Below are 24,440 nucleotides of genomic sequence, written 5' to 3' on the forward strand. Positions count from 1 at the left end.
CCATATTATCGTACTACACAGGTTGAAATTATTGTACTTCTGGTAAAATTATCGTACATATGTAATTATTCCAAATATTATGCAAAACTGCCACTTTCCAAATACTGCAAAAATTGGTTATATATATATATATATATACATATATATATATATATATATATATATATATATATATATATATATATATATATATATATATATATATATATATATATATATATATATATATATATATATATATATATATATATATATATTATAAAGCACTGTTCAAGGGGTGCTGTGAACTTATCATTAAACCCAGCTGTGACCTCACTGAACGTTTCCCTTTGTGTCTCACAACACAAGGCGGCAGTCACAGCCTGCCCTCTAAACACAACTCTCTTCCTCCACACAAAACTACAAGCACCTAATAACACACACACCCTTCACTCAAAAATTTTAAAATCATCATGGCGACTCCTACACCAGCCTCGGAGTCCCCATCTGGGGAGGGGACCATAAATGTCTCCAGGTCGGACTGCCTTTCTGTCAACGACCCTAAGTGTCTTGACACCTCCCTCAACTTTTTCTTCATTAACTTCTGCAACATTCACGGTCTAAGATCTGATTTTCAATCTGTAGAACACCACCTCTCCTCTTCTAAACCTCATCTTCTTTTCCTCACTGAAACTCAGGTGTCTGAGGCAACTGACAGTAGCCCCTTTTCTGTTCCCTCCTACTTTCTCTATCCTCATTTTCGATCCAAAGCTGGATGCTGCGTTTATGTGCGCAATGACTTAACCTGCTCTCGTGCCCACGCTCTTGAATCTTCCGAGTTTTCCACCATCTGGCTACGACTACAGTCACTCTCATACTAAATTTATCTGTGCTGTATACCTCTCACCTAACTACTCTGATTATAAGAAATTCCTTGACTACTTAACTTCCAAAGTGGAGCACATTCTGACCCTCTTCCCTTTTGCAGAGATCTCCATTCTTGGAGACTTCAATGTTCACCACCAGCTTTGGCTTTCCTCTCCCTTCACTGACCATCCTGGTGAACTAACCTACAACTTTGCTATCCTCCATGACCTAGAGCAATTGGTGCAACACCTTACTCGTATTCCTGACCGTCTTGGAGATACGTCCAACATTCTTGACCTTTTCCTGACCTCTAATCCTTCTGCTTATACTGTCACCCTTTCTTCTCCGTTGGGCTCCTCCGATCACAATCTCATATCTTTATCTTGTCCTATCGCTCCAATCCCTCCTCAGGATCCCCCTAAGTGAAGGTGCCTCTGGCGTTTTGCCTCTGCTAGTTGGGGGGACCTGAGGAGGTATTGTGCTGATTTTCCTTGGAATGACTACTGCTTCCGTGTCAGAGACCCGTCTTTGTGTGCTGAGCGCATAACAGAGGTGATAGTGTCTGGCATGGAGGCGTACATTCCTCACTCTTTTTCTCGTCCTAAACCTTCTAAACCTTGGTTTAACACAGCTTGTTCTCGTGCTATACATGATAGAGAGGTGGCCCACAAAAGGTACTTAAGCCTTCCATCACCAGAAACTCATGCACTTTATATTTCTGCCCGGAACCATGCCAAGTCTGTTCTCCAACTAGCCAAAAACTCCTTCATATCATATCATATCAAAAACTCCTTCATACTCCTTGGACATATCAAAAGCTTTTGATAGAGTCTGGCACAAAGCTTTGATTTCCAAACTACCCTCCTACGGTTTCTATCCTTCTCTCTGTAACTTCATCTCAAGTTTCCTTTCTGACCGTTCTATTGCTGCTGTGGTAGACAGTCGCTGTTCTTCTCCTAAATCTATTAACAGTGGTGTTCCTCAGGGTTCTGTCCTGTCACCCACTCTCTTCTTATTATTCATTAATGACCTTCTAAACCAAACTTCTTGTCCTATCCACTCCTACGCTGATGATACCACCCTGCACTTTTCCATGTCTTTTCATAGACGTCCAACCCTTCAGGAGGTAAACATATTACGCAGGGAAGCCACAGAACGCTTGACTTCTGATCTTTCTAAAATTTCTGATTGGGGCAGAGCAAACTTAGTATTGTTCAATGCCTCAAAAACTCAATTCCTCCATCTATCAACTCGACACAACCTTCCAGACAACTATCCCCTTTTCTTCAATGACACTCAACTGTCCCCCTCTTCTGCACTGAACATTCTCGGTCTGTCCTTTACTTATAATCTGAACTGAAAACTTCACATCTCATCTCTAGCTAAAACAGCTTCTATGAAGTTAGGCGTTCTGAGACGTCTCCGCCAGTTTTTCTCACCCCCCCCCCCAGCTGCTAACTCTGTACAAGGGCCTTATCCGTCCATGTATGGAGTATGCTTCACATGTCTGGGGGGGGTTCCACTCGTACTGCTCTTCTAGACAGGGTGGAATCAAAAGCTTTTCGTCTCATCAACTCCTCTCCTCTAACTGACTGTCTTCAGCCTCTCTCTCACCGCCGCAATGTTGCATATCTAGCTGTCTTCTACCGCTATTTTCATGCTAACTGCTCTTCTGATCTTGCTAACTGCATGCCTCCCCTACTTCCGCGGCCTCGCTGCACAAGACTTTCTTCTTTCTCTCACCCCTATTCTGTCCACCTCTCTAACGCAAGAGTTAACCAGTATTCTCAATCATTCATCTCTTTCTCTGGTAAACTCTGGAACTCCCTGCCTGCTTCTGTATTTCCACCTTCCTATGACTTGAATTCCTTCAAGGAGGTTTCAAGACACTTATTCATCAATTTTTTACCACTGATTTGAACCTTTTATGGGACTGGCATTTCAGTGGGCATACTTTTTTTTATTGGATTTTTGTTGCCCTTGGCCAAAGTCCTTCCTACATAAAAAAAAAAAAAAAAAAAAAAAAAACACTCGGCTTCACACTCATCCCTGCCTTTTTTTTTTTTTTTTTGAAGCACGGGAGTTTGTTCTGCATCTCTGCAGTGAATTTACACTTTCGTTTGGGCATCTTAACAAGAACAAGTAATAGTTGTAATGAGGAGGTCACAAGGCCGCAAACAGTAATCCAAACTGACCCCTAACAGAGCTGGTGAAAGACTGGGGCGCGAGCGCGACGTCAAGCGAGGCGGCGTTGGGAAGGCTGCGACCACCGACTTCATACAGGACCCATACACCTCAGAGTCTTCACCCAAACCAAACCAAAGCAGCTGCCACTCGGTGAACCCCCCCCTCTCTCTCTCTCTCTCTCTCTCCCATCATTTCAACCCAAGGAAATTTAATAAATGTGATTTTTTAACAGTTAGTAATGATGGAAGGTGAAATTCCGGACATTTGAGGGATTTTCAAAAATCCCCCCGGACACAGATTTCGTTATCTGATTTCCGGATATGTCCGGGCAAATCCGGACGTATGGCAACCCTATATAATCATCTATTATTTTTAAACATTCATAATTTTCACTTTTACTTTATTTCTTAATCGTAAAATACATACTACTGAAATAAAATAAAATAAAATGATTTCTTAGTTATCCTATGGGCATAAAGCAATGAGTGTGAGGACTGGGGTGATGGGAGGGGTTCCGAGGCTGAGGGCTTCTTAATAGGTATGTCTTCGGTAACCAAGACGCTCTCAAACTCGTTCATATCGTCGTCATCGTCTTAGGTGACACCTGAGGGCCCAGGATGAGGCTCTTCCCGGGAAGGGGGAATATATATATATATATATATATATATATATATATATATATATATATATATATATATATATATATATATATATATATATATATATAGAGAGAGAGAGAGAGAGAGAGAGAGAGAGAGAGAGAGAGAGAGAGAGAGAGAGAGAGAGAGAGAGAGAGAGAGAGAGCTGGTCCTGTATCACACATCTTTGTTGCTTCCTATCCCGCTCTCCCTTCCTCAACACCTTACAAACACCCAACAGCCACTCAAGCACACCTCTCTGGCCCCCCATCTCAGGTGTCCCATACAAAGCCATCATGCATCTCCATTTATTCTTATATTTATGTTTAGTACAAAAATGTATTTTTATAAATAATATGAAAAGACAAACTTACACTCAGCACGTGTCTTATGAACTAAGTGACGGGAAAGCAACACCAGCCTTGGGGGTTGTTGTTGTTGTTGAGTTACGCCTAAATACAGGAAAGACCAAGAAAACAAACAAAAATATACGCTGATCTGTAAAAGTGTGTTGCTGTTGTCTATATAAAGCAGGAAAAACGTGAAGGTTGATTGTGTGTGTCCAACTGAGCGCTGCTGCTGCCCCGCCTCCTCCCTCCCTCACTAGCCCACGCCGCGGCCCCGCTCGCCCTCCGCTCTGCCTCCTGAACCAGTTCTTTTTTTTTTTTAGTCGTTTTGAGATCAAGAAACATTTAGATACACTACCTAAAATAATCCCTACAGTATTAACAAACTGTTGCTAAGTCTACACTGTACTTCTTTTTTTTTGTGGGCATTTTTTGTTGTTTTTCGTACAAACTGATATGAGGGGAGCTTGTGGTGTAGCCGCCGCGCGCGCCTCCCCCGCTGCCCGCCTCCGCCCTCCCGCCCAACCCGAAGACAAAACAAGGCTGAGAATTCCTTGGGGCGTGCTGGGAGGAACGAAAGATGGAACAAAATAAATAACTAATAAGTAACAAACACAAATGAAAATAAAAGTAATAACATTCTTGCATTTTGTGTTGACTAATTCCTACTGAAACTTTTTTTTTTTTTTGCCTTTAAAATTACTCCTTATCAGTAAAGATTTTTAAATACATAGAAAACTATAGTGCATGTGGGATTGTGAACACAGGAAATGAGTCTTCGATACCACTCATTAGCCACGCCCTGCCCTTCTGCCCTCCCTCCCTTCTCGTGTCACCACTCCGCCACCCTCACGCCTTCACCACAGACCAACGGTAACAATAAACATATATCATACAGCCTGTGTTGATCTGTAGTGAAGGGCTGGAGTAGTCAGCATCTCTATGTCATCCTTTGCCTGTCTTCTTCCCTGCACCAACACACACACACACACACACACACACACACACACACACACACAGCCTTGCGGCGCTAATCTCATTCCTTTCTCCCGAGTCACTAGTCTGTCCCATTTTGGTCCGTTGTCAAAATGAGCCTTAAATGTAATTATAATTTAAAGAACACAATGCCCAATACTTTGTGGCCCGTGGCAGCCGCCGCCGCTGCACCCCACCAGCTGTCCTTCCCGTTATTGCATGAACAGAGTTGAGTCACTACAAAGTTTGGATCACAACCTTTAACATTGACTATCGTACCTCCACTCCCGCACTGTGCACTCCTATCAGTTGAGAGTGCCCGCCTCGAATGTCTCTCTCATGGACTTGAGCATACGGTTCCTCAGGAGGGCGTTGTCTGCCTCAGAGATGTCCTTCAGCACCTCCTCGAGGATGGCGACCGTCTTGAGGGTGTCCTGCTTGGTGCCGGTGATGTCCACGGCGTCGGAGGTCTGGTAGTGCTTGGCCAGGGACTCCAGACTGGACAGCACCCGTGCACAGTGCGGCGACGCCAGCACCTCCTTCAGCTTGGCAGTGGTGCTGGCTGCTGCGCCCACCAGGGAGCTCAGCGTGGACACTGGCGGCTGCTTGGGGTCGAAGGCGAGGGTGATAAAGCCCTGGTGTGTGGTGGCGGCAGACACCATGCCGCGCACCGCATCCAGGCCCAGGTTGTAGTTGGCAGCAAGGGCGCACACCTCCTTCACTGTCTGCTGCTGGCAGTACCGCGAGAACTGAAGGATGAGGCGGTGCTTGGCCAACACGTCGGGATCGCTTGTCTCATACCCGCACACGCCACAGCGCGGGGACTCCTCCACTGGGCTGGTGGGGAAGGGGTCCAGGTGCTCCCCATTCAGGAGGCGCCCATTCAGCTGCTGGGGCTCCCGCCGCGCCTTGGGGGTGGCGTCAGTCATGGATAAGGGCGCCACCCGCTGCAGGGGCTCCAGGTTCTTGATATTCTCCTGCAGGGTGTTGCCACCCACCAGCACTGTGCCCATCTTATCGGTGTTGCGGCCATACACCGGCACCCGCAGCACCTCCTTCACCTCCTTCTGCATGGGGTCAGGGGCCCCAGGCAGCACCTCCCCAGAGATGTTTTCCTTGCTGCTCTTGGACCCCTTCCCCGGGGAGGGCAGGGGAGGCGGGGCGACCACTGCAGCGTCCCCCACGGGTAGCAGCAGGGCAGGGGTGGTAGAGGCGCCACGGGAGGCCTTCTTGAACGCCTTGCTCTCGTAGCGCTTGTACTTGACGAGGCGGCAGGAGGTGGTGTGCTTTCGCTGTGTGCCCTTCTTGGCAAAGGTGAGGTGGCAGTGAGGGCACTCAAACAGGTGGTCCTCAGCTTCCATCATGCTCATCTCGAAGGCAATGGTGAGGCAGTCCTGGCGGTGGTCCTCCAGTGACGCTAGTGACCCAAACTTGAGGCCACAGTCTGTGCAGGTCAGCTCGTTCACCTCTATCTTGGTTGCCTTGCTGCCACTCGAGCTCTTCTTCTTCTTGGCACTCTCACCATTCTTCTTAGAGGCTGCAGTGGTCTTGGGAGTGGTGGCCACAGGACTGGCGGTGGTAGTGGTGGTTGAGGTGGTGGTGGCAGGGGCAGTGCCGTCCCTTCCTGCCTCCGGGGCCTCCTGTCCTGCCGCCCCACACACAGACACTGAACGTTTCCTCTTCCCAGCCTTTTTGGGTGATGGTATGGACTCTGCCATCTTGGTGTGATGCTCTGCTGGGGACACCGGTGGTGGTGGTGGTGGTGGGGGTGATGATGGTGGCAGTGGCTCCCCACCACCACTGGCCTTGTCCTTGGCTACTGCCTCCTGAGTGGACTTAATCCTCTTCTTCCTGGACTGAGGAGCCTTGCTTGGTGACTCCACAGGAGGTGCCGGCATATCCTGAGGGAGAAGGGAGGCCAAGGGGGCGGCCTGTTCCTCCAGGCTGTTGGTGGTGGCTGGCAGCAGGTCAGGGGGCTGCTGAGTGGGGGTCACCACAGGGGTGTCCTTGGGTGGGTCAGCAGGTGGTTGGTGATCCTTGACTGCAGCTGGCTCAGTGGAGGCATCAGCAAAGGGAGGGGTGTGCTGTCCCTCCTCCTGGCCCGCCTTCATGTCCACCATGCACTCCAGCACTGGCATGCTGTGGGGAGCAATGGTGTTTCCCTTCAGGCTGTCCTTGCCAGCTCCTCCCAGGCCCTTACCTCCTTTCTTCTTGTACTTCTTGCTACTCTTTGCCTTCTTCTTGTGGCTGGTTGGAGCCTTGCCATGCCACTGGGGTGGGGCGGCCCCAACCTCCCCCTCTGTCAGTCCTGGTGCTGTGATAAGTGGTGATGCCCCCAGCTTCTTGGTCTTCCTGGTGGCCCGGGGTTCGTCGGAGGCCTCAGACTCACTGGCTGTGCTGCTGAAGTGGAGGGGCTTGGCCTTCAGGAGGCTCTGCTTCTTCTTGTACTTCTTGGTGGGTGCCTTGGCCTTGCCCCACCGCTGGGAGGGTGTGGAGCTGAAGCCCTCGAAGCTGGACGACTCAGAGTCCTGTGCGGCAGACTCCTTGATGAGGCGGTTCAGCTGCCGCACTTTCAGCCGCTTCTTGCTTTTGCTGGACGCCTTTTGCCGTGCTGCCACTGCCACTGCCACGGTCTTCCTTGGTGCCGGGGAAGTGGCCGTGACATCCTGCTTCCTGTTGAGGTGTGCCAGGGTGGACAGTGGCACATTGTCGTCCTCGTCATCCTCCTCCTCAGGGGCATGAGAGGTCTGCTGGATGGGACCAGGATCAGTTTTGGTCTGGGTCTTCTTTGCTGGCCGCATCTTCTTGGCGGGAGATTGGGGTGGGTCATCTGGGGCATCCTCAGTGGGAGTCTCTGGGGCAGCTGCAGTCTTGGCAGGGATGGACAGCTGAGCCTCGGCCTCGTCGCTGGACACGATGACGTTCCTACGGCGGGCCAGGGGCAGTGGGTGTGGCTTGTCCATGCTGGAATCAGACTCCAGGGCCTGGCTGTCGCTGGCACTGTTCTCTGACAGGAGGTAGCGGTTCCTCCGCAGGGGTTTGAGGGGCAGGTCCCTGTCCCTGGCCTGGCTGTCGCTGGCGCTGTTCTCTGAGAGGATATACCTGTTCCTACGCAGGGGCCTGGTGGAGGGCTCACTGTCTCCAGGGATGGCTTCCTGCACACATTCCTCATCCGTGTCCTTGAAGTCAGACTGTGTGGCGGGTGCGGCCTTCTTCCTACGTTGGGTCTTGCCGGCCACCTCATCCACCTGTGCCTGGAAGCTGCTGCTCAGGGCCAGGCGCTCCAGCAGGGCCACACCCTTCCTCTTCGATGCCTTGCTGGCACACCGGACCTCTCCCTCAAGGTCACTACTGGGGGCACTGGCTGTTCTTGGTGCTTTCTGTACCTTGGGGCCGGCTTCTCTGGGTACCTCCAGGCTTCTCCTGCGACTCCTGATGGTGCTGCACACACTGGAGGTGGAGGCACTGGGGGACTCTGCCACACTCTCATCCACCCTGCTATTGCCAGCTGCCTCTCCTGCCAGCTCCTCCCAAGTGGACTCATTCTGGGGTGATGGCTTGGCGGTCCCCTCGGGAAGACTCGCCTTGCTGCTGCCCGCCTCCATGCCTTCCTCCTCCTCCTCCTGCTGGTGAGTTCTGCTGCCACTGCTGCTGGTCTTGCTGGACAGCCGGGTGCTTCGCCTCTTGGAGCGCCCTAGCCGTGGCGACTCCCTCTTGGGGGCAGCAGCAGAAGTGGCCTCGTCATCAGATGCCTCCATGTAGTCCACGTCTGAGGAGCTCTCGTGGGGCACATAGGTGTAGTCATCCTGGTTCTCGTAATTCGCAATCTTCCTTTTCCGTCTAGGCGTGAGAGGCAACTCCTCCACTTCCTCTTCCTTCTCCCCTTCCTCCTCCACACCATCCACAGTCTTCCCCTCGTCCTGCCCTGCTGCACCCCTGGGGTCCTTCCTCCTGGTGGTGGCAGAGAAGCAGGTGCGAAAGGCATACCTGGAGCTGCCCTGGGAGCGCTTGGTCCTCAGCCCCATCCTGCCGCTACAGCCCCGCCCGCTGCGGAAGTTCCGTATCACCTCTGGTTCTGAGTCGTCCGAGTTCTCTGTGTCTTCGCTGGAGGAGGAGAAGTAGGCTTGTCGTTTTGGTCTCAGGGCGTCCCGAATTCGACTAGTGCAGTCCTTGCTGTCGCTGTTCCACTCGCCTCCCTCCTCTTCATCCTCGTCCCCGGCTGTGGTCTCTGTCTCCTCCTCCTCCTCCTCCTCCTCCTTGACGGAGCTGGTATTGGTCTCTACGCTACTTGTCCTCCTCACCTTCCTGGGCCTGATGCTGGCTTCCTGAGGGGGCGGCAGGGGGCTGGTAGAGGGTGCTGGGGCCTCACTCTCCTCCAATTGTCTCTTCTCACTCTTCATGATCTTGGTGGTTTTCTTGGCACCTTTCACTGGCTTCTCTGTGTCTACCTCTGTCACACCTTCACTCTGCATCACCTTCCTCTTCCCTGCTGCTTTCTTGCCCTTCCCTTTCTTCTCTGCAGCAGTGGGAGGAGCTGGGGTGATGGAGGAGGCCACCAATGGAACCTTCTCTTCTTTCTTCTCAGCCACCATGACCTTGCCACCAATCTTCTTCTTCTTCTTAATCTTCTTGGTCTTGCTCAGGTAACCGTTCACTCTCTGTAGCTTCTCAGTGACCAGTGATGCATCGACGTCTGTCACCACTTCAGTCTTCACTTTCTTCTTGTCCTCCACGTCCAAGGGAGCAGTGCCAGAGGGGCTACTCACCCCCTCCAGGTCCTCCTCACTCTTCACACTCTTCTTCTTCCCCTTCTTCCCTTTCTTTTTGGCTTCCTTGCCCTTCACCTGCTTGGGAGCCTCTGGGACAGGTGCAACAGTAGTAGTGGCAGTTGTAGCAGTACCTTTCTTGCCTGCCTTCCCTTTACCATCCTCAGCCGAGACCTCTACCTTCTCCTCCTTCTCGGTCTTCTCAGCACGCTGTTCCTTCACCCGGTCGCTGTGTCGTGTCTTGCGGAGGCGGCGGGTGTCCAGGGCCTTCTTGCGCAGCTTCATCTTGGGGCGGCGGCCAGGGTGCGAGGAGGTACCACCAAGTGGGCCCCGAGTGTTGGTGATGATGGCCTTGAGTCGGTTTTTCAGCTCCACATTGTCGATGGAACCAACAGCCAACTCCAGGCGCCGTTTGACTCCACAGGTTGGGAGTGAGAGGGCCGAGGGGCGGTCGCTGAGTGGTGTGTTCAGGCCAGACGACCCTGCAGGCACACAAGAAGTCAGGAAGGGATCAAAAAGTGATGTAATGATGGATGTCTTCTTTAAATGCTTTGTTCTCTCATCAGGAGAGGGCAAAGGGTACAGAGATATTAACAAGATTTCTACATTATTAACCCTCTCACAAGTAAGTTTCCTAAATTTTCTTTTGAAAATGTCCTGTGCTGGCAAGCATTTGTGGCCTCTGCATGTTTTGCAACACTGATTCAAAAACAGTTTTCTTTCCTCTGAGACTCATAAGTAGACACAAACTATATACCACTAGATTCATAAGGAAATTATCTTTATCATAATCACATAAAAATAATTAAAAAGTAATTTCACCCTTTCCCTGCTCCCCCCCCAGAAAAAAAACATCCATGACCTTGTAGCTCTGAAGCTTCCAATAAGCATACAGCAAACAACACATCACCTAAACCATCTTGTTATGAGCTTTGCAATGGTATTACTGTCATTGCAGTATGTCAATTAGATCTAAAAAAAATAAAGAAAATAAATAAAGAAAGAAAAACTTGCATTCATCTTGGATTATGTGCAGACAGCCCGAGTCACGGCCTGAAATTGACAAATTATCTAACAGTTGGCTTGTTCTGGGAAGCATCAGCATTGCCAATTCATTACTTCTATGAAACTTAGGCTCATCTTTGACTCACCAAAAATTGACATATTTGCACCAGAAACTTTACATTTAAGGAAGTTAAATAGGTAAGCTTTTTGATGCACTTGTCCGTCGGTGTAGCTTTGCGTGCAGACACTTTAATGCATGTGTGTGTGTGTGTGTGTGTGTGTGTGGTGCAGGGAAATGTTAACTGAAGAAACTTGAGAATCTGGCCTTGGAAAATAATGACAGTGAAGTTACATGGGTGTTGAAGGGTGCTTTTATGGTTCTAGTGGCAGGTTAATAAGATTTCTACATTATTAACAGGAGAAACACTATTGAGCCTCTGAAAATAGTTGTGGTGAAAGAAGGAGCAAAGCATTCCAGAATACATGTTAACTTATCCCACTGATCATTGTCCCTGCAGCATATCAAGGCATCGAGGGGCACAGAGTCACTTACTGTCACCTGTCCGGGCCTTCAGCGGTGTGGTGGGCTGCGAGGTGTTGCCGTAACGATTGGAGGGCATCCCCTGGCCCTTCCTGCGCTTGAACCTGCAGATGAGAGAGTGTTACGTGGGAAGGGGTGGAGAGTGAGGGCTGGTGGGGAGTGTGGCTGCATTGTGGAATGAATGGAGAGGTGTGTGGGTCGAAGTAGTGCGGAATGCATCATCAGTGATAATTGTCTAGTTGAGGTTGAGAGAGTGGAATGGTGTGTGTGTGTGTGTGTGTGTGTGTGTGTGTGTGTGTGTGTGTGTGTGTGTGTGTGTGTGTGTGTGTGTGTGTGTGTGTGTGTGTGTGTGTGTGTGTGTGTGTGTGTGTGTGTGTGTGTGTGTGTGTGTGTGTGTGTGGGGCTCACCTGAATCCCTTCTTGGTCTTCTTCTTGGAAACAGAGACAAGGCTGAGTCCACCACACTCCACCAGGTGTGTGTGGAAGGCAGCAATGTCCTGGAAGATGGAGTGGCAGCTGGTGCAGGTGTGGGTGGCAGTGGCCTCAGGGTGGGGTGTGCCAGAGGGCGGTTGGGCCTCCACCTTGGGTGTGGTGGCAGCGGCGGTGGGCAGGGGCAGCACGCAGGGCCGGGCAGTGGGTGGCTGAAACTGGTTCCTGAAGCCGTGGGGCACGAGGCCCTGGCCCTCCAGCATGGTGTGTGCACACCACACAGCGGGGTGCATCTCCCACTTGTGGTCCATCATGTCTGCCAGGTTGAGGCAGGAAGCACCGCAGGAGCAGCACACGTAGGTGTGTTCCCGGGACCACTCCCCGTGCACCTCTGCCGCTGATGGTCCTGCCCCCTCATTCACTGGTGTGGTGGGTTCCTCTCTGCCCCCTGGTGCCACCCCCTCCCCACGGGGTGCCTGCATCATGCCAGACCGGGTGCGGGTTAGCTGTGGTCCGTCGCTGGAGGGCTCCCCCAGGGGAATCTCCAGACTCGGCTTCCTGCGTGGCTTCCTGCCGGGGGTACGGGGCGGCGTGGGGTGTGCAGGCTGCTTGGGGGCAGGTGGCCTGGCCCGGGGCACCTGAATGCCCAGCACGGTGAAGAGATCCTCACGGCGGGCAGCGCGGGGCCGCTCTGCAGGGCCCTTGCGGCCCTTGCGGTTCATCTTCTTGTGCAGGTCCAGCTGCACAGCCAGACTGAAGCTGCGCAGGGCATCCTCACCACCGCCAGGGATGCGCACCACACGCTTGTTCTTGAGGTAGCGGTGGATATCATGGCCGGGGTCCAGGATGGCGTGGGGCGGCACCACCGCCTCCTCCTCCACATTGGACAGTGGCAGGGCCAGGTAGCTGCGGTCCAGGCTGGGGTCCACTACCTTGGGTGCTGTGCCCAGCCGGAAGTCCTTGCCATCCAGAAAGTTGATGCAGTTGTCATAGATGTTCCAGGAGACACCGAACCGGTCTGTCGGGGACGGGGCTGCATCGGGAGGGCAGACAGACGACGACTCGTCTTGCTGGGTGTCTGGGGCAGCCGGCTCTCCCTGGTGGCCTGCTAGGTGCTGCACAGCCTCGCCGAGTGGCACCTCGCACCCACACACTGGGCACCGCTGGGCCGGGAAGTGCAGGGCCAGGGTGTGGCTGGCATGGCCCTCCTGGCAGGCAAAGTAGTGGCCGCACAGGTGGCAGTGGTGGGAGCTGTGGTGCATGAGGGACCTCCACTTGTGTGAGGGGTAGGAGTAGGAGCGGCGGTCGCAGGCACAGTCCTCCCGGCCAGGCCGTGCCTGGTACACCTCCTCGTGGATGTTGAGGTGGAAGCGCACTGCGTTGATGTCGTATGACACGAAGCAGCAGGAGCGGCACACAAACAGGCTGTCAGCGTAGAGGTCCTCCCCCGGTGGCAGGTCGGGGGCATCCGTCACCCGCTGCAGCATGTGGTGGCGGTAGGCCAGGGTGGTCTTGGCCGGCACAAATGTGCAGCAGATGTGGTGGATTGTCAGGTGCCGCTCCAGGGGCACTGCTAGGGCCTCCCCACACAGCGGGCACAGAGCACCAGACACCTCTGTGCTCTCTCCCTTGCCGGGAGTCCCGTGTGCTTCTGTGCTGGCCACCCTTCCTGCAGGACCTGAGGGCCTACCCTGCACATCCTGGATGTCCTGCACCTCCACCTCTGCCTTGTCTGTCAAGGAGGGGGAAGTGTCCTCCTCTCCGTGGAGCACCTCTTTCTTCACCAGGTCCAGGCTGAGCTGAAGCGCCCCCTCTGGCTGTCCTTGTATGGCCTGCCTCTGCTGCAGGTCTGAGTCTGTGGCGCAGCAGGCCATGGTGGTGTCGGTGGTATGTGGCTGGTGCGGCACACTGGTGTCTGGCTTGGTGGTGGTGTCCTCCACGGCTGAGTGGACACCCTCCTCAGTGGCTGCCGTGGTGTCCTGGGTGTCCTGGGTCACAGTGTCACATGCCGTCTGGCTCTCCTCATGGCACGGGTCACTCGGGGTCACCTCCTCGGCACCCACACCCTGCACCTCCCCCTTGCCCTTGCCTGTCAGTGTTCCCACCCCTTGGGCCACATAGCTGGGGGGCACTGGGTGTTCTGAGGCCAGCCCCGTGTGGGGTTCACCCTGGGGAATGGTGACTTCGTCTGGGGTCACGCCCACAGTGGGGGACTTGACGGAGGGCAGGTCAGCGGGGAGGTCAGTGGTGGGCCTTGCTTTGGCTTCGTGGAATGTGCTCTCAATACTGTCTCTGGGGTGTTCCTCGGGCAGGCTGGGACCTGGCGTGGGTGTGGTGGCCTCCCCGGGGGTGTGTGGTGCGGTGGTGTGTGGCAGAGAGGCACACAGCAGCACACTAGTTGGGCTACTTCTCACTGACACATCACACTCTGCTGCTGCTGCTGCCACCACACTCTCTTCCTGCTGGGGCGGTGGCTGTGGTGTGGTAGTGGTAGCGGTGTTCTGTGGTGTGTGGTGTGTGTCTTCCTCTAGAACACAAGTGTGGGCATCCTCAGGTGTGGCAGGAAGGTCTGGTGGGGGAGGGAGTGTGTTGGTGGCAGTGGTGGCAGTGGGAATGTTGTCTGGTGGTTGTGCTGGCTGTAGGGGGACCTCCTGATGGGTGGCAGCTTCCTGTTGTCCCCTGGGCATATCAGAGGTATCAGGGCCCTGGGTGAGGGCCACACTAACCTCCTCTGAGGGTCTGGGGGACTGTCTGGGGTGGCGCCGCTCCAGACCCAGGCAGGCCAGCAGCTCGGGCTGGGGTGTGTGTGTGGCGTCCTCTGCAGCCACGTGGGGGGAGGGGGAGTGTGGGCTCCCATCTGTAGCTTCAGCCTTAGGGGATGCAGGTTCACTCGGAGAGTCGTGTGGAGAGGCACCCGTGTCCCCTGTCACCTCTTCCCCTGGGGCGGGTGAGGGGTCTGTCACAGGGCAGGGGGAGGTGCAAGGGGCATCCTCCCTCACCTCACACTCCTCCAGTATGACGCCAGGCGAGCCACTCACCAGCAAGTCGTTGGTCGCTTCTCCTAGAGAGCATAGGGCTTGTGGTGCATCGGGGCAGCCTGGCGGGGTGGGGGCAGGCGGGACTGAGGTAGCGGGGGTGTCGAGGTCCTGTGAGCCCCCAGCTGGACCCGTCTCCTCCTCGGCAGGGCAAGTTAAGGGCACTGGTGTGTGGGGGGAGGTGGCTGGGTGCTGCATGGCACTCACTGCCACACTGCCAGGCACTTGGGTGTCTCCTCCACTCCTCACCACCCCCTCACTTCTGCAGCCATCCCCACCACACCCCTCCTCACCCTCTTCCACCACAGACTTGGTGGTGGCGGCAGTGGTGGTGGTGGTGGTAGGCTCTGCTGCCAGTACACAACCTTCACTGCCACTGGAGCTGCCCACCTCACACTGCCCTGGCCCATCACTGCTGTCTGGGGGGGCACACTTCTCATCACCACCTAGGGGCTCCACACCACTGGGACTGCTCACAGGACACTCAGCAGGCGCTGTGTGCTGTGGCGGTGACTCTGTCCCTGGTGTCTCCTGCTGAGGGGCATCACTGGTGAGGGGAGTGTCTGGAGGAGGTATAGTGATTGTGGTGCACTCAGAGGAGGGCAGGAGTGTGCCCTCACTGGAAGACTGTTCTGTGTCTTGTGGTGTAGTGGTGGTGGTGGTGGCAGTGGTGGGAGGCACAGTAGAGGCCTGAGGCTGGTAATGCGTGGCACTCTCTTGCTGTGTCACACCAGCACATGCCAAGCTGGGCAGCAATGTGGGTGCCTCGCTGTTCCCTGCATCACAGAGAGCAGCCTCTGTGCCTGCGTGGCTGTGAGATGCCCTCGCCTCCTCCTCTGGGGTGGCAGGCGTCTGTGGTGAGCAGGGTGCCGGTGTGGTGGACCCTGCTGGGCCTGGTGTGGGGGAATGGTGTCCCTGGGGGATGGGACACTCTTGGGGAGCCTCTGCCTGGGGCCCTGGGGGACTGGCGCCTGCCGGGGGCTGCGTCACGTCACCCGGGTGTATATTGCAAAATCTGGTTTGACTAGAAATGGTTTGAGATCCTGAGATGTGGTTTTGGCATGGATTGTTATCAGCATCCATTGATCTACTACAGTAATTTGTGCCTAGGTCAGTGTGAGGTACATGTGGGGGCGGCCCGGGGCCCTCCGTGGGGCTATCTGGAGACAGGGTGCAGGGCACAGCCGGGGCACTGCTGGGTGGCTGTGGGACCGAGTCACTGGGGTCACTGGGCACCACACTCTCAGCCTCTGCCTCCGTGCCAGGCCCCAAGTCACCACCACTCTGTGTCACGGCTGCCTGCTGCTCCTTCCCCCCATCCTCCCCATCCACGCTGGGAAGTGGGGGTGGTGGTGGTGGTGGTGGTGGTGGTGGTGATGGCTGTTGTGTGGTGGTGGAAGAGTCAGGCTGGGGGCTGTCTCTGCCTGGCTGGGGGATGGTGGTCTCCTGTAGCTGCTGTTCCTTTTGCTTGACTGGAATTTCACACACTGAAACACTTTGACAAGACTGTGGAGGTGGTGACGGCGGCGGCGGCGATGATGACTGCGGTGGTGGTGGTGGTGGTGATGAGGGCTGTGGTGGTGGTGGTTGTGATGGTGGTGGTGGTGATGGCAGTGGAGGGGGCGATGGGGATGAAGACGGTGACGAGGACGAAGACGATGACAAAGCAACACAAGGAATTAAACTTAAACCTGCTTGTTTTTGTATCAGGGGAAACACTGTCTCTGCCGCGGGGGGCTGCAGGGGGCATGGGGCACGAGGGGGGCTAGTCCTGCCGTCCTTGCCATCACTGCTTACCCCCACCTCTCCCTCCCCACCCCCCAGGGCTGGCCTGGGGGCCGGGGTGGGAGCCGTGCCGCCCTCCCTGCCACAGTCCTGCTCCAGTTTGTCACAGATGCTGGATATCTTCCTGCTGAGCCGTTCCGCCTGCTGGCGTGCAGAGGGGAAGCCGTCGGTGGAGTTGGAGCTGCTGGCCAGTGGAGAATCGGGCAGGCTGTCGTCGGACACGTCAGAGAGTATTGCTGCCACAGCATCGGATATCTTGACCATGAGTGCCCCGCGGGAGGCATCAGAGGGCGTGTCGGAGAACATGGGGGTGTTGGAGTTGCTGAGCGCCCCAGACACGGAGGACAGGTCTGACGTGAGCAGGGAGTTCTCGTCGTCCGAGATGGGCTCCAGGAAGGGCGCGCCCCCAACCATGCCAGGCAGGGTCAGCAGTGCTGCCCCCTGCCCCTCTCCCACCCTGCCAGTGTCCAGCACCTTGCCAATGCTGCCTGCTGCTGCTGCTGCTGCTGGTGGTGCTGTTGCCACCACTGTGCTTTTGACAGCCTTCTCTACAGATGTGGCAGTAGTGGTGGTGGTGGTGGTGGTGGTGGTGGTAATAGTGGCAGTGCTGGCAGCAGCACCACCAGTGCTGTCAAACAGCACCTCAATGTCACTCTCACTGGCCTGGGAGCCGCAGCCCCTCTCCCCCTCTGCCTCCCCCTCCAACACCTCCACACTGCTGCTGCGGCCACTGTCCACCTCCTCCACAGGGCTCCCCATGCCTCTCTCCCCCTCCCCCCCACCCACGTCAACCCCATCAGGCACAGCGGTGGCCCTGCCATCCATTGGGGTCTCTGTGGGGGGAGCGGGGCAGCTGCTGAGCCCTTTTGGGGACACTGGTGGGTTGAGCACTGCCGGGGCACAAGCCACTCCTCTGTCTGGGCCAGTGGGGGCATTTCTGTCTGTGTCTGTTGGCTGTTCTGTGTCCTGAGTGGGGTCCTGCCTGGGTGGTGAGGGTGGGGCACCTGGCACACCTTGGGGCGTGGTGTCCACATCAGTGGCAGCAGCGGCAGCGGCAGCCAGCCCCACCACGGCTGCCACACTGTCACTCACAACACTGGGGGTCCTCACACTTGGGGCGCCGGGGGACGTGTCCGGCCGGGAAGTCCTGAGCCCTGGCCCCTGCACTGCCTGCCCCACAGGGGGAATGCCCGGCAGGGGGGCAACACTGTCGGTATCACACACACTGGTGGTGGGGGTGGTGGGGGATGGGTGCTGGGAGGGAAGTGTCACTGTCCTGTCACAACCCCCCTCACCCAGCCTGGGGGCTGCCTGGTGCACCCCCAGCAGGCGGTCGGTGAGGGGGAAGTTCTGCAGGGCGTTCTGGCCGGCCAGGGTGTGTGTGCCATGGCGGCTGTGCAGCTTGCTCATCACCTCTTCCAGGGAACACTTCCTGCGCCCCCGCTGCCCCTTGCACCCCCGGGGGGAGGTGAGACCCACACCCCGCCCCAAGCCAGATCCCTGTTGCCCCGGGCTGGGGCTACACAGGGCACTACTTCCAGGGGAGGGGGTGGTGGGGTCAGCGAGGGGAGTGCCGCCCCGGCCCCGGGGCTCGGCGGTGATGACAGTGAGCTGCTCGTAGCGCTTGCCACAGATGCTGGGCAGGGTTGGGGGCACTGCAGTGGGAGAGTCGGGGGCACCCTGTGGCCTCATGCCGCCGGGCCGGGGTCCCACAGGGGAGGGGTGTGCCCCATCCTCATCGCCGTCCTCACTCTGGGGCGGGGACAGCACCTGACAGTCCCGGTGGAAGGCCCCGTTGAGCAGCGCCTCCTGGCCCAGATGGCCATTGAGGGGGCTGTGGGCCGGCCGGCTGCCCTGCCTGCCCTCCTCGTACAGATCGGGGGTGAGGCAGGCCCGACCCTCCCTGGGGGTGGCCGGGCCTTTGGGGAACTGGGCACAGGCATCAGACAGCTTGTGAGGCAGCCCCACCCCATCCCCGGGGGGCAGTGCACGCCCATCGCCCGGGGGACACAGCCCGCCTGGCTTCATCTTGGCCTCAAAGCATGCCTGCAACACAACACTAAGTCAGTGCCAAAACACACACACACACACACACACACACACACACACACACACACACACACACACACACACACACACACACACAATATATAAACAAAACAAATGATCATAAACATTTTCAACAAAATCCAGCAATTAACTACACCAGCAACATTTTAAACATCAGTGAGAGAGAGAGAGAGAGAGAGAGAGAGAGAGAGAGAGAGAGAGAGAGAGAGAGAGAGAGAGAGAGAGAGAGAGAGAGAGAGAGAGAGAGAGAGAGAGAGAGAACAAAGGACAGATCACCATGCATAGGGTAAGGCAGTGGTGGTGGTGGTGGGCAGTAGTCATGAGATGGAAAGAGAAGGAAAATAATCAATAAATCAATATCAGCTTCCACATGTTCAAAGGGCACCACACACACACACACACACACACACACACACACACACACACACACACACACTGCCAAGCCTAAGAGAGAGAGAGAGAGAGAGAGAGAGAGAGAGAGAGAGAGAGAGAGAGAGAGAGAGAGAGAGAGAGAGAGAGAGAGAGAGAGAGAGAGAGAGAGAGAGAGAGAGAGAGAGAGAGAGAGAGAGAGAGAGAGGAAAATAAAGAAAATGAATGAAAAAACTGAGGAATTGTAAATGGATGAAATGAAAGGAGAGAAAAAAAGAAGAATAAGAGTGACATTTAGGATAAGAATGAATGAATACAATGACAATTAGTAAACAGGTGAATAAGGGAAATTAAGGAATAGAATAACAAACAGGAAGTAGATGAAGAACTGGTGATGCGTTATAAAGCTACATGAGAGAATGAACTGGAATTAAGAAAGGAAGGAAAGAAAAACACGGAAACAAGAGGAAACGAGGAAAAAACAGAATAAGAAAATAACAATAATAAATAATGTAAATGACAGCAAATTCACGTAAAACAGTTCCTGAAGACTTGCTGATAAGATGGTTGACTGTGAAATGCAGTGACTGATTTACAAATGGTCTGATGGTGAGATAGTGAATGTAAACAAAGATAAGATAACAAATGAGAGGAGTGGCAGTGAAAAAGTTACTATGTGTGTCTATACTGATGAAAAAAAAAATTGATTGTTAAAAAAAAAAAAGGGGGGATGTGATTTACAAACTGATAGTGAGATAAAGATGTAAAAGATAAGATGTTTGAGAGGAGTTCATGGAAGGAAGGAAGGAAGGAAGGAAGGATTTTTGCAATTCATGACAAAAGGAAGGGGAAATATGAAACATGTAAGATTAAAAAATAAATAGATAAATAAAAAATAAATAAATAAATAAAAAATAACAAAATAAATAAATAAATATAAAAGAATGTAGGAAATGTAAAACAACACCAAGGATCCAAACATTTTAAACACACATATATAAAAAAGAAAAACAAATTGTAAATGTGATGAAAAAGAGAAGCGGACTGGCACATCAAGAAAGAACGAGATGTTGCATGACTGAGATCAACTAGTGAGAAACTGCCATTACTTAGAGAACCTGGTAGAATGGCAGAGCGGCTGGGAGCATCTAATCAAAATGTGGAGCGACTGAGGGAGTCTCGTTTAAGTAGACCATGACTGAGAGGGTCTAGTGTGGCCTACTGAGTTAGTTAATCCACAAGAAATGAATGGCAGGAACCGAGAGGGCCAAGGGAGTACATAGGAGTGTGTCAGGTTTGGTTAGGTTAGGCTGGTGTGTCAGCAGTGCAAAGGGTGACTCTTGCGTGAAACGTGGCGACAGTGAAGTGTGTGCGAGACTGAGAGGAGAATAACAGATGCAATGGTGGTGTGAGAAATGGCAAGAATGAGAGGACTTGAGATGAAATGATGGAATGAAAGAATAAAAATAAAATGCTGGTGTACAGATGGAGATTGAGAGAATATGTGTGTGTGAGAGAAACAGAGGAGAATAACAGATGACAGAATGCTGGGCTAATGAAGAAAAGGGAGAGAAGGAGAGGATTAGAGATGAAAGGATGGAATATAACAGTAGAAATAGAATACTAGGATATATGAGAGACTGAGAGAATGACTGTGTGAGAGAAACAGAGATGAGAATAAGCAGGGAATACTGGAATAGGTGAGAAAGGGAGAGAAAGAGAAGATTTGAGACGAAAGCATAGAATGTAACAACAAAAACAAAATGCAGAGAGATTGAGAGAAACAGTGTGTGAGAGAAATTGAGAGGAGAAAGATAAGGAGAGGGCAGGATGCTGGAATATGAAAGAGTGGGAGGGAAAGAGAAGATTAAGATGAATGTACTAAAGAGATTAAAACAAAATGCTGTGGTACATGTGAAAAGACAGAGAATGAGGCAAGAGAAGACCAGGAATAAACATGAGGTAGTGCTTGAGTGTGGAGAGGGAAGGATATGAAGATAATGATGGAAATAAAATATGCACTGACAGGAATGTGGTGAGAGAAAGACAAGTGAAGGACACAGTGAAGGAGGGAGAGAGAATGGGGTGTACAGAGAGTGAGAAGAATTAAGCACGAAAGGAAAGGAATTAATAGACATTTTTCTGTCAAGTTTATCTGCTTAGGATATTAGACAGATAGACAGATGAAGACTAACAGATAGATGGATTGATAAAAGTGGAAAGTGATTGAGGAAAATACAGGAAAAGCAAAAATAAAGAAAATTAAAATCCCTTAGAGGATTTACAGATAGATGGATTGATAAAGGTAGAAATTGGTGAAAATAAAAGAAACGCCAAGAAAATAATGATGAACTTTAATTATTTTCATCTTTTTAGTATTATAATGATAGACAGATGACGACTAAGATAGATGGATTGGCAAAGGTGGAAACTGAGAAAAATAAAGGATAAGCAAAGAAAATGAGAAAAATAAGGATGGCAACACATAATTCTTAACCTTTTTAATATTATAATGACAGATGAAGACTAAAAATTATTGAAAGATGAAAATGGTAGTTGAGGAAAAAACTGAGGAAGAACCAAGAAAATGAGAAAAATAATGATGAGAAAGTGTGTCTAGGCAGGATATGAAGAACAAGATATGGAAATAAATCTCCTGGTCTTTATACAAAATATTGACAAGCACCAAGATAAAAGGAAAATAGCCTACACCTTAGTAACAAGATGAACCTAATGATAATAACAACAAGTGTGAAGCAACACAATGCCAAACATCATTCTAATCTGCTTTACATTATGGTGAATGGAATACAAATGATAAATGAGAAAAAAAAAGAAACATATTTTTTTTTATAACATACAGGCGAAGACAAATGATCATAACTTTATATTACATGAACCTGCGTATAAATATTTCACCTATTCGTCTTTAATCTTATACTAGGACTACTATACCACCAACCCCACCCGCCAAACACCCAAAATGAGGCAAACACGTACCCATAACCGCGCGCATACACACGCACACACTTGGGTACAAACACACGTACACACACAGACCCAAACAAACCCCCCCACACGGTCACAACTCCACACACAACACGCACAGGGGGGCACACGGACCCATGGGAAGCCAGGGGCACTTGGGAACACACAGGGGCACGGAGGGGCATCGCAGACACATAAAAATCGATAATAACTCAAAAATATCCCACAATTCTGTCTCCTGGAGTGCGCTGGGGGAGGAGGAACACTGGGGGAATATTAACCTCATGTCCTGTGCTGTGCTGGGGTGAGCTGGGGTGGTGGACGAGAGGTGGTAGGGTGGAGGACGCGCGTGGCGGCCAGGGAGGGTGTCTGGGGCCTCCCACCGCCTACAGGGGCTGCTGTACACGGCTGGGTCTCACTCCTGCCTCACCATCTCCTGTCCTCTTAAGTAATGGCAAGATTCATTCACTGTTCCCTCTCTCTCTCTCTCCCGCCCGCGCCTCCCCGCCCATCACACACCGGCTGGCCCCCCGCAATGATGCTCACACGGGGGTGAAATACACTTCATATGGGTCCACACAGCCACCAGCATCAATACGCCAAACTTTCCACCCCGCCAATCTCCCCGAAGCGCGAACTTTTCACCTCCACCAAATTCGCGAGTCCCCAAGATTTCACTTTTTTCGGGTTTTTGGTCTAGTTTATTGTTTTTTTAGGGTTTTGTGAGCTAGAGCGCCGCGCCACACTCACCTCCCGCCCGCCCCTGCAGTGCCATGTCAAGGGTGGAGGGCGTTGGGGCGGAAAATGGCAATGTTTACTCCCCGACGCCAACAAAGGAGAGGAGTTCGGGAGGTACGAATTGCGGGGCGGCTACTCGGGGCGGGGCTGCAGGTGACCAATCACCGTCCAACTTTTCCCTTACCCTATCCAACGCTGCGTTCTGATTGGCTCCCCCCACCAGCCATTGCAGTGAAAACAGATAGTGGGAAATGGTGACGTTTGTTGCAGAGAGTTATATGGTGTTGTTTATTAATCCCGGAGTGGTGAGGGATGGGAAGTTGATGGGGATAATAGGGAGAATGGTCTAGCTGGCTTCCGGCGGCCAATGAGAATACAGGACTCGGTGAACTTGAGGCATCCGGGAGTTGTGATTCGCTCGCCTGAATGCTTGTGGCGGTGAAAGCAGAGGAAATTTGATGACGTTCAAGAAAGAATAATTATAAGATTTCCTTGAGTTTGCTCCAATATACGCCAAACTCAGGTGAACGCTGCCCGCACTGACGAAATAACGCATCCTTTGACAACTTCCTCGGGGCCCTGGCAGCTGTAACAAGTTGTATAACAGTCTACATATGTTTTCTACGCTTTGCAGGACTATCATATTGGTAACAAACTCACTAGATATCCTAAGTCACAAGCCGCGCGAGGCAAACTCACGTAATAATATCCCAGAGCTCGGGAAAAATAATAAATCTATCCCAACGGGGGGAAACATGGCATAGGACACCACAAAAAAACATGCCTGAAGAAAGATGTTTTTCCTTTTTCACCCTCCCACCTGCGGCTTCCCATACACCCGATATACACACAGCCACAGGGACACCCATTGGCACCTCTTCCCATTGCACTTCCACATAGATAACACCCTGATGGAACCCGCTAATGGGAATAAAAGGAGAAATAGGCGTAGGAGATTCATAAGGGGAGGAGGACATGGCACGACCGATGCTGGTGTCATAAACCCACATACACTTCTTGAGAGAGTTCCCGTACATGCAATGGGGGCAGGAGAATGAATAAGGGAGGTGATAGGTGGGAGTAGACGCGGGTTGTATACGCTGGGACGGGCTAGAGTGGCAAGCAGGGCGGGGAGGGATGCATGAAGCTTGATACGTGACATAGCTCGCGTCTTCACCTAGAGGAGAAATCAATGGAGCTTTTCATCAAACTACACGTGAAATTTAATGTTTTTCATGTTCCCTGGTGACTCTACCATGGGAGGCACGAGTGGCATGGGAGATTAGATGCTAGGTTAATTCATTACTCTCTCTCTCTCTCTCTCTCTCTCTCTCTCTCTCTCTCTCTCTCTCTCTCTCTCTCTCTCTCTCTCTCTCCAGTTAGAGAGCGGCTGGAAAGGTTAGGCTTGGGTGGGGAGATGGAGGGAAAGAGGACGGGGAGGAAAGACGAGAGGAGGAGTAGGAGTAGGAAAGAGAGGAAACATGCATGCATTTACCTGTTATAATATACAAAGTAGGAGGAGGAAGAGGAGGAGGAGGAGGAGGAGGAGGAGGAGACCGATAAAGAGGAACAATAACAATAAAAAAGAACAACCAAAAAATCGGAAATATCATATCTGTATTTTTTCCCTTTCTGTTATCTCTCTCTCTCTCTCTCTCTCTCTCTCTCTCTCTCTCTCTCTCTCTCTCTCTCTCTCTCTCTGCTTAAATTAGTGTTATCTG

General features: G+C 52.5%; 1 protein-coding gene across 3 annotated transcripts; it reads right to left on the reverse strand.

Moving 5' to 3' along the window:
* Positions 1 to 3,965: 3,965 nt before the first annotated feature.
* On the reverse strand, positions 3,966 to 22,863 carry LOC135092816 (uncharacterized). Of its 3 annotated transcripts, XM_063991562.1 has the most exons (5): positions 22,263 to 22,702; positions 11,714 to 18,600; positions 11,318 to 11,409; positions 5,273 to 10,241; positions 3,966 to 4,582 (listed from the first exon to the last, which is right to left on the reverse strand). In XM_063991562.1, exons 2-4 carry the CDS (start codon positions 18,580 to 18,582, stop codon positions 5,299 to 5,301), a joined length of 11,904 nt encoding a protein of 3,967 aa, XP_063847632.1. In that variant the 5' UTR covers positions 18,583 to 18,600; positions 22,263 to 22,702; the 3' UTR covers positions 3,966 to 4,582; positions 5,273 to 5,298. The 3 variants fall into 3 exon arrangements, with proteins under 3 accessions (XP_063847632.1, XP_063847631.1, XP_063847630.1); XM_063991561.1 differs by lacking the exon at positions 22,263 to 22,702 and adding an exon at positions 22,732 to 22,863 and having other exon boundaries at positions 3,966 to 10,241; XM_063991560.1 differs by having other exon boundaries at positions 3,966 to 10,241.
* Positions 22,864 to 24,440: the final 1,577 nt, after the last annotated feature.

The sequence above is a fragment of the Scylla paramamosain genome, chromosome 41, assembly GCF_035594125.1.
Source record: "Scylla paramamosain isolate STU-SP2022 chromosome 41, ASM3559412v1, whole genome shotgun sequence".
NCBI classification, from domain to species: Eukaryota; Metazoa; Arthropoda; class Malacostraca; order Decapoda; family Portunidae; genus Scylla; species Scylla paramamosain.

What these genes read in the sequence shown, in the direction of transcription:
- LOC135092816 (XM_063991561.1), bottom strand. Translation starts at nt 18,582, where the DNA reads ATGAAGCCAGGCGGGCTGTGTCCCCCGGGCGATGGGCGTGCACTGCCC. An exon ending in AAGACCAAGAAGGGATTCAG is followed by an intron (nt 11,410 to 11,713) that starts GTGAGCCCCACA and finishes TCTCATCTGCAG; the next exon opens with GTTCAAGCGCAGGAAGGGCC. An exon ending in GAAGGCCCGGACAGGTGACA is followed by an intron (nt 10,242 to 11,317) that starts GTAAGTGACTCT and finishes GTGTGCCTGCAG; the next exon opens with GGTCGTCTGGCCTGAACACA.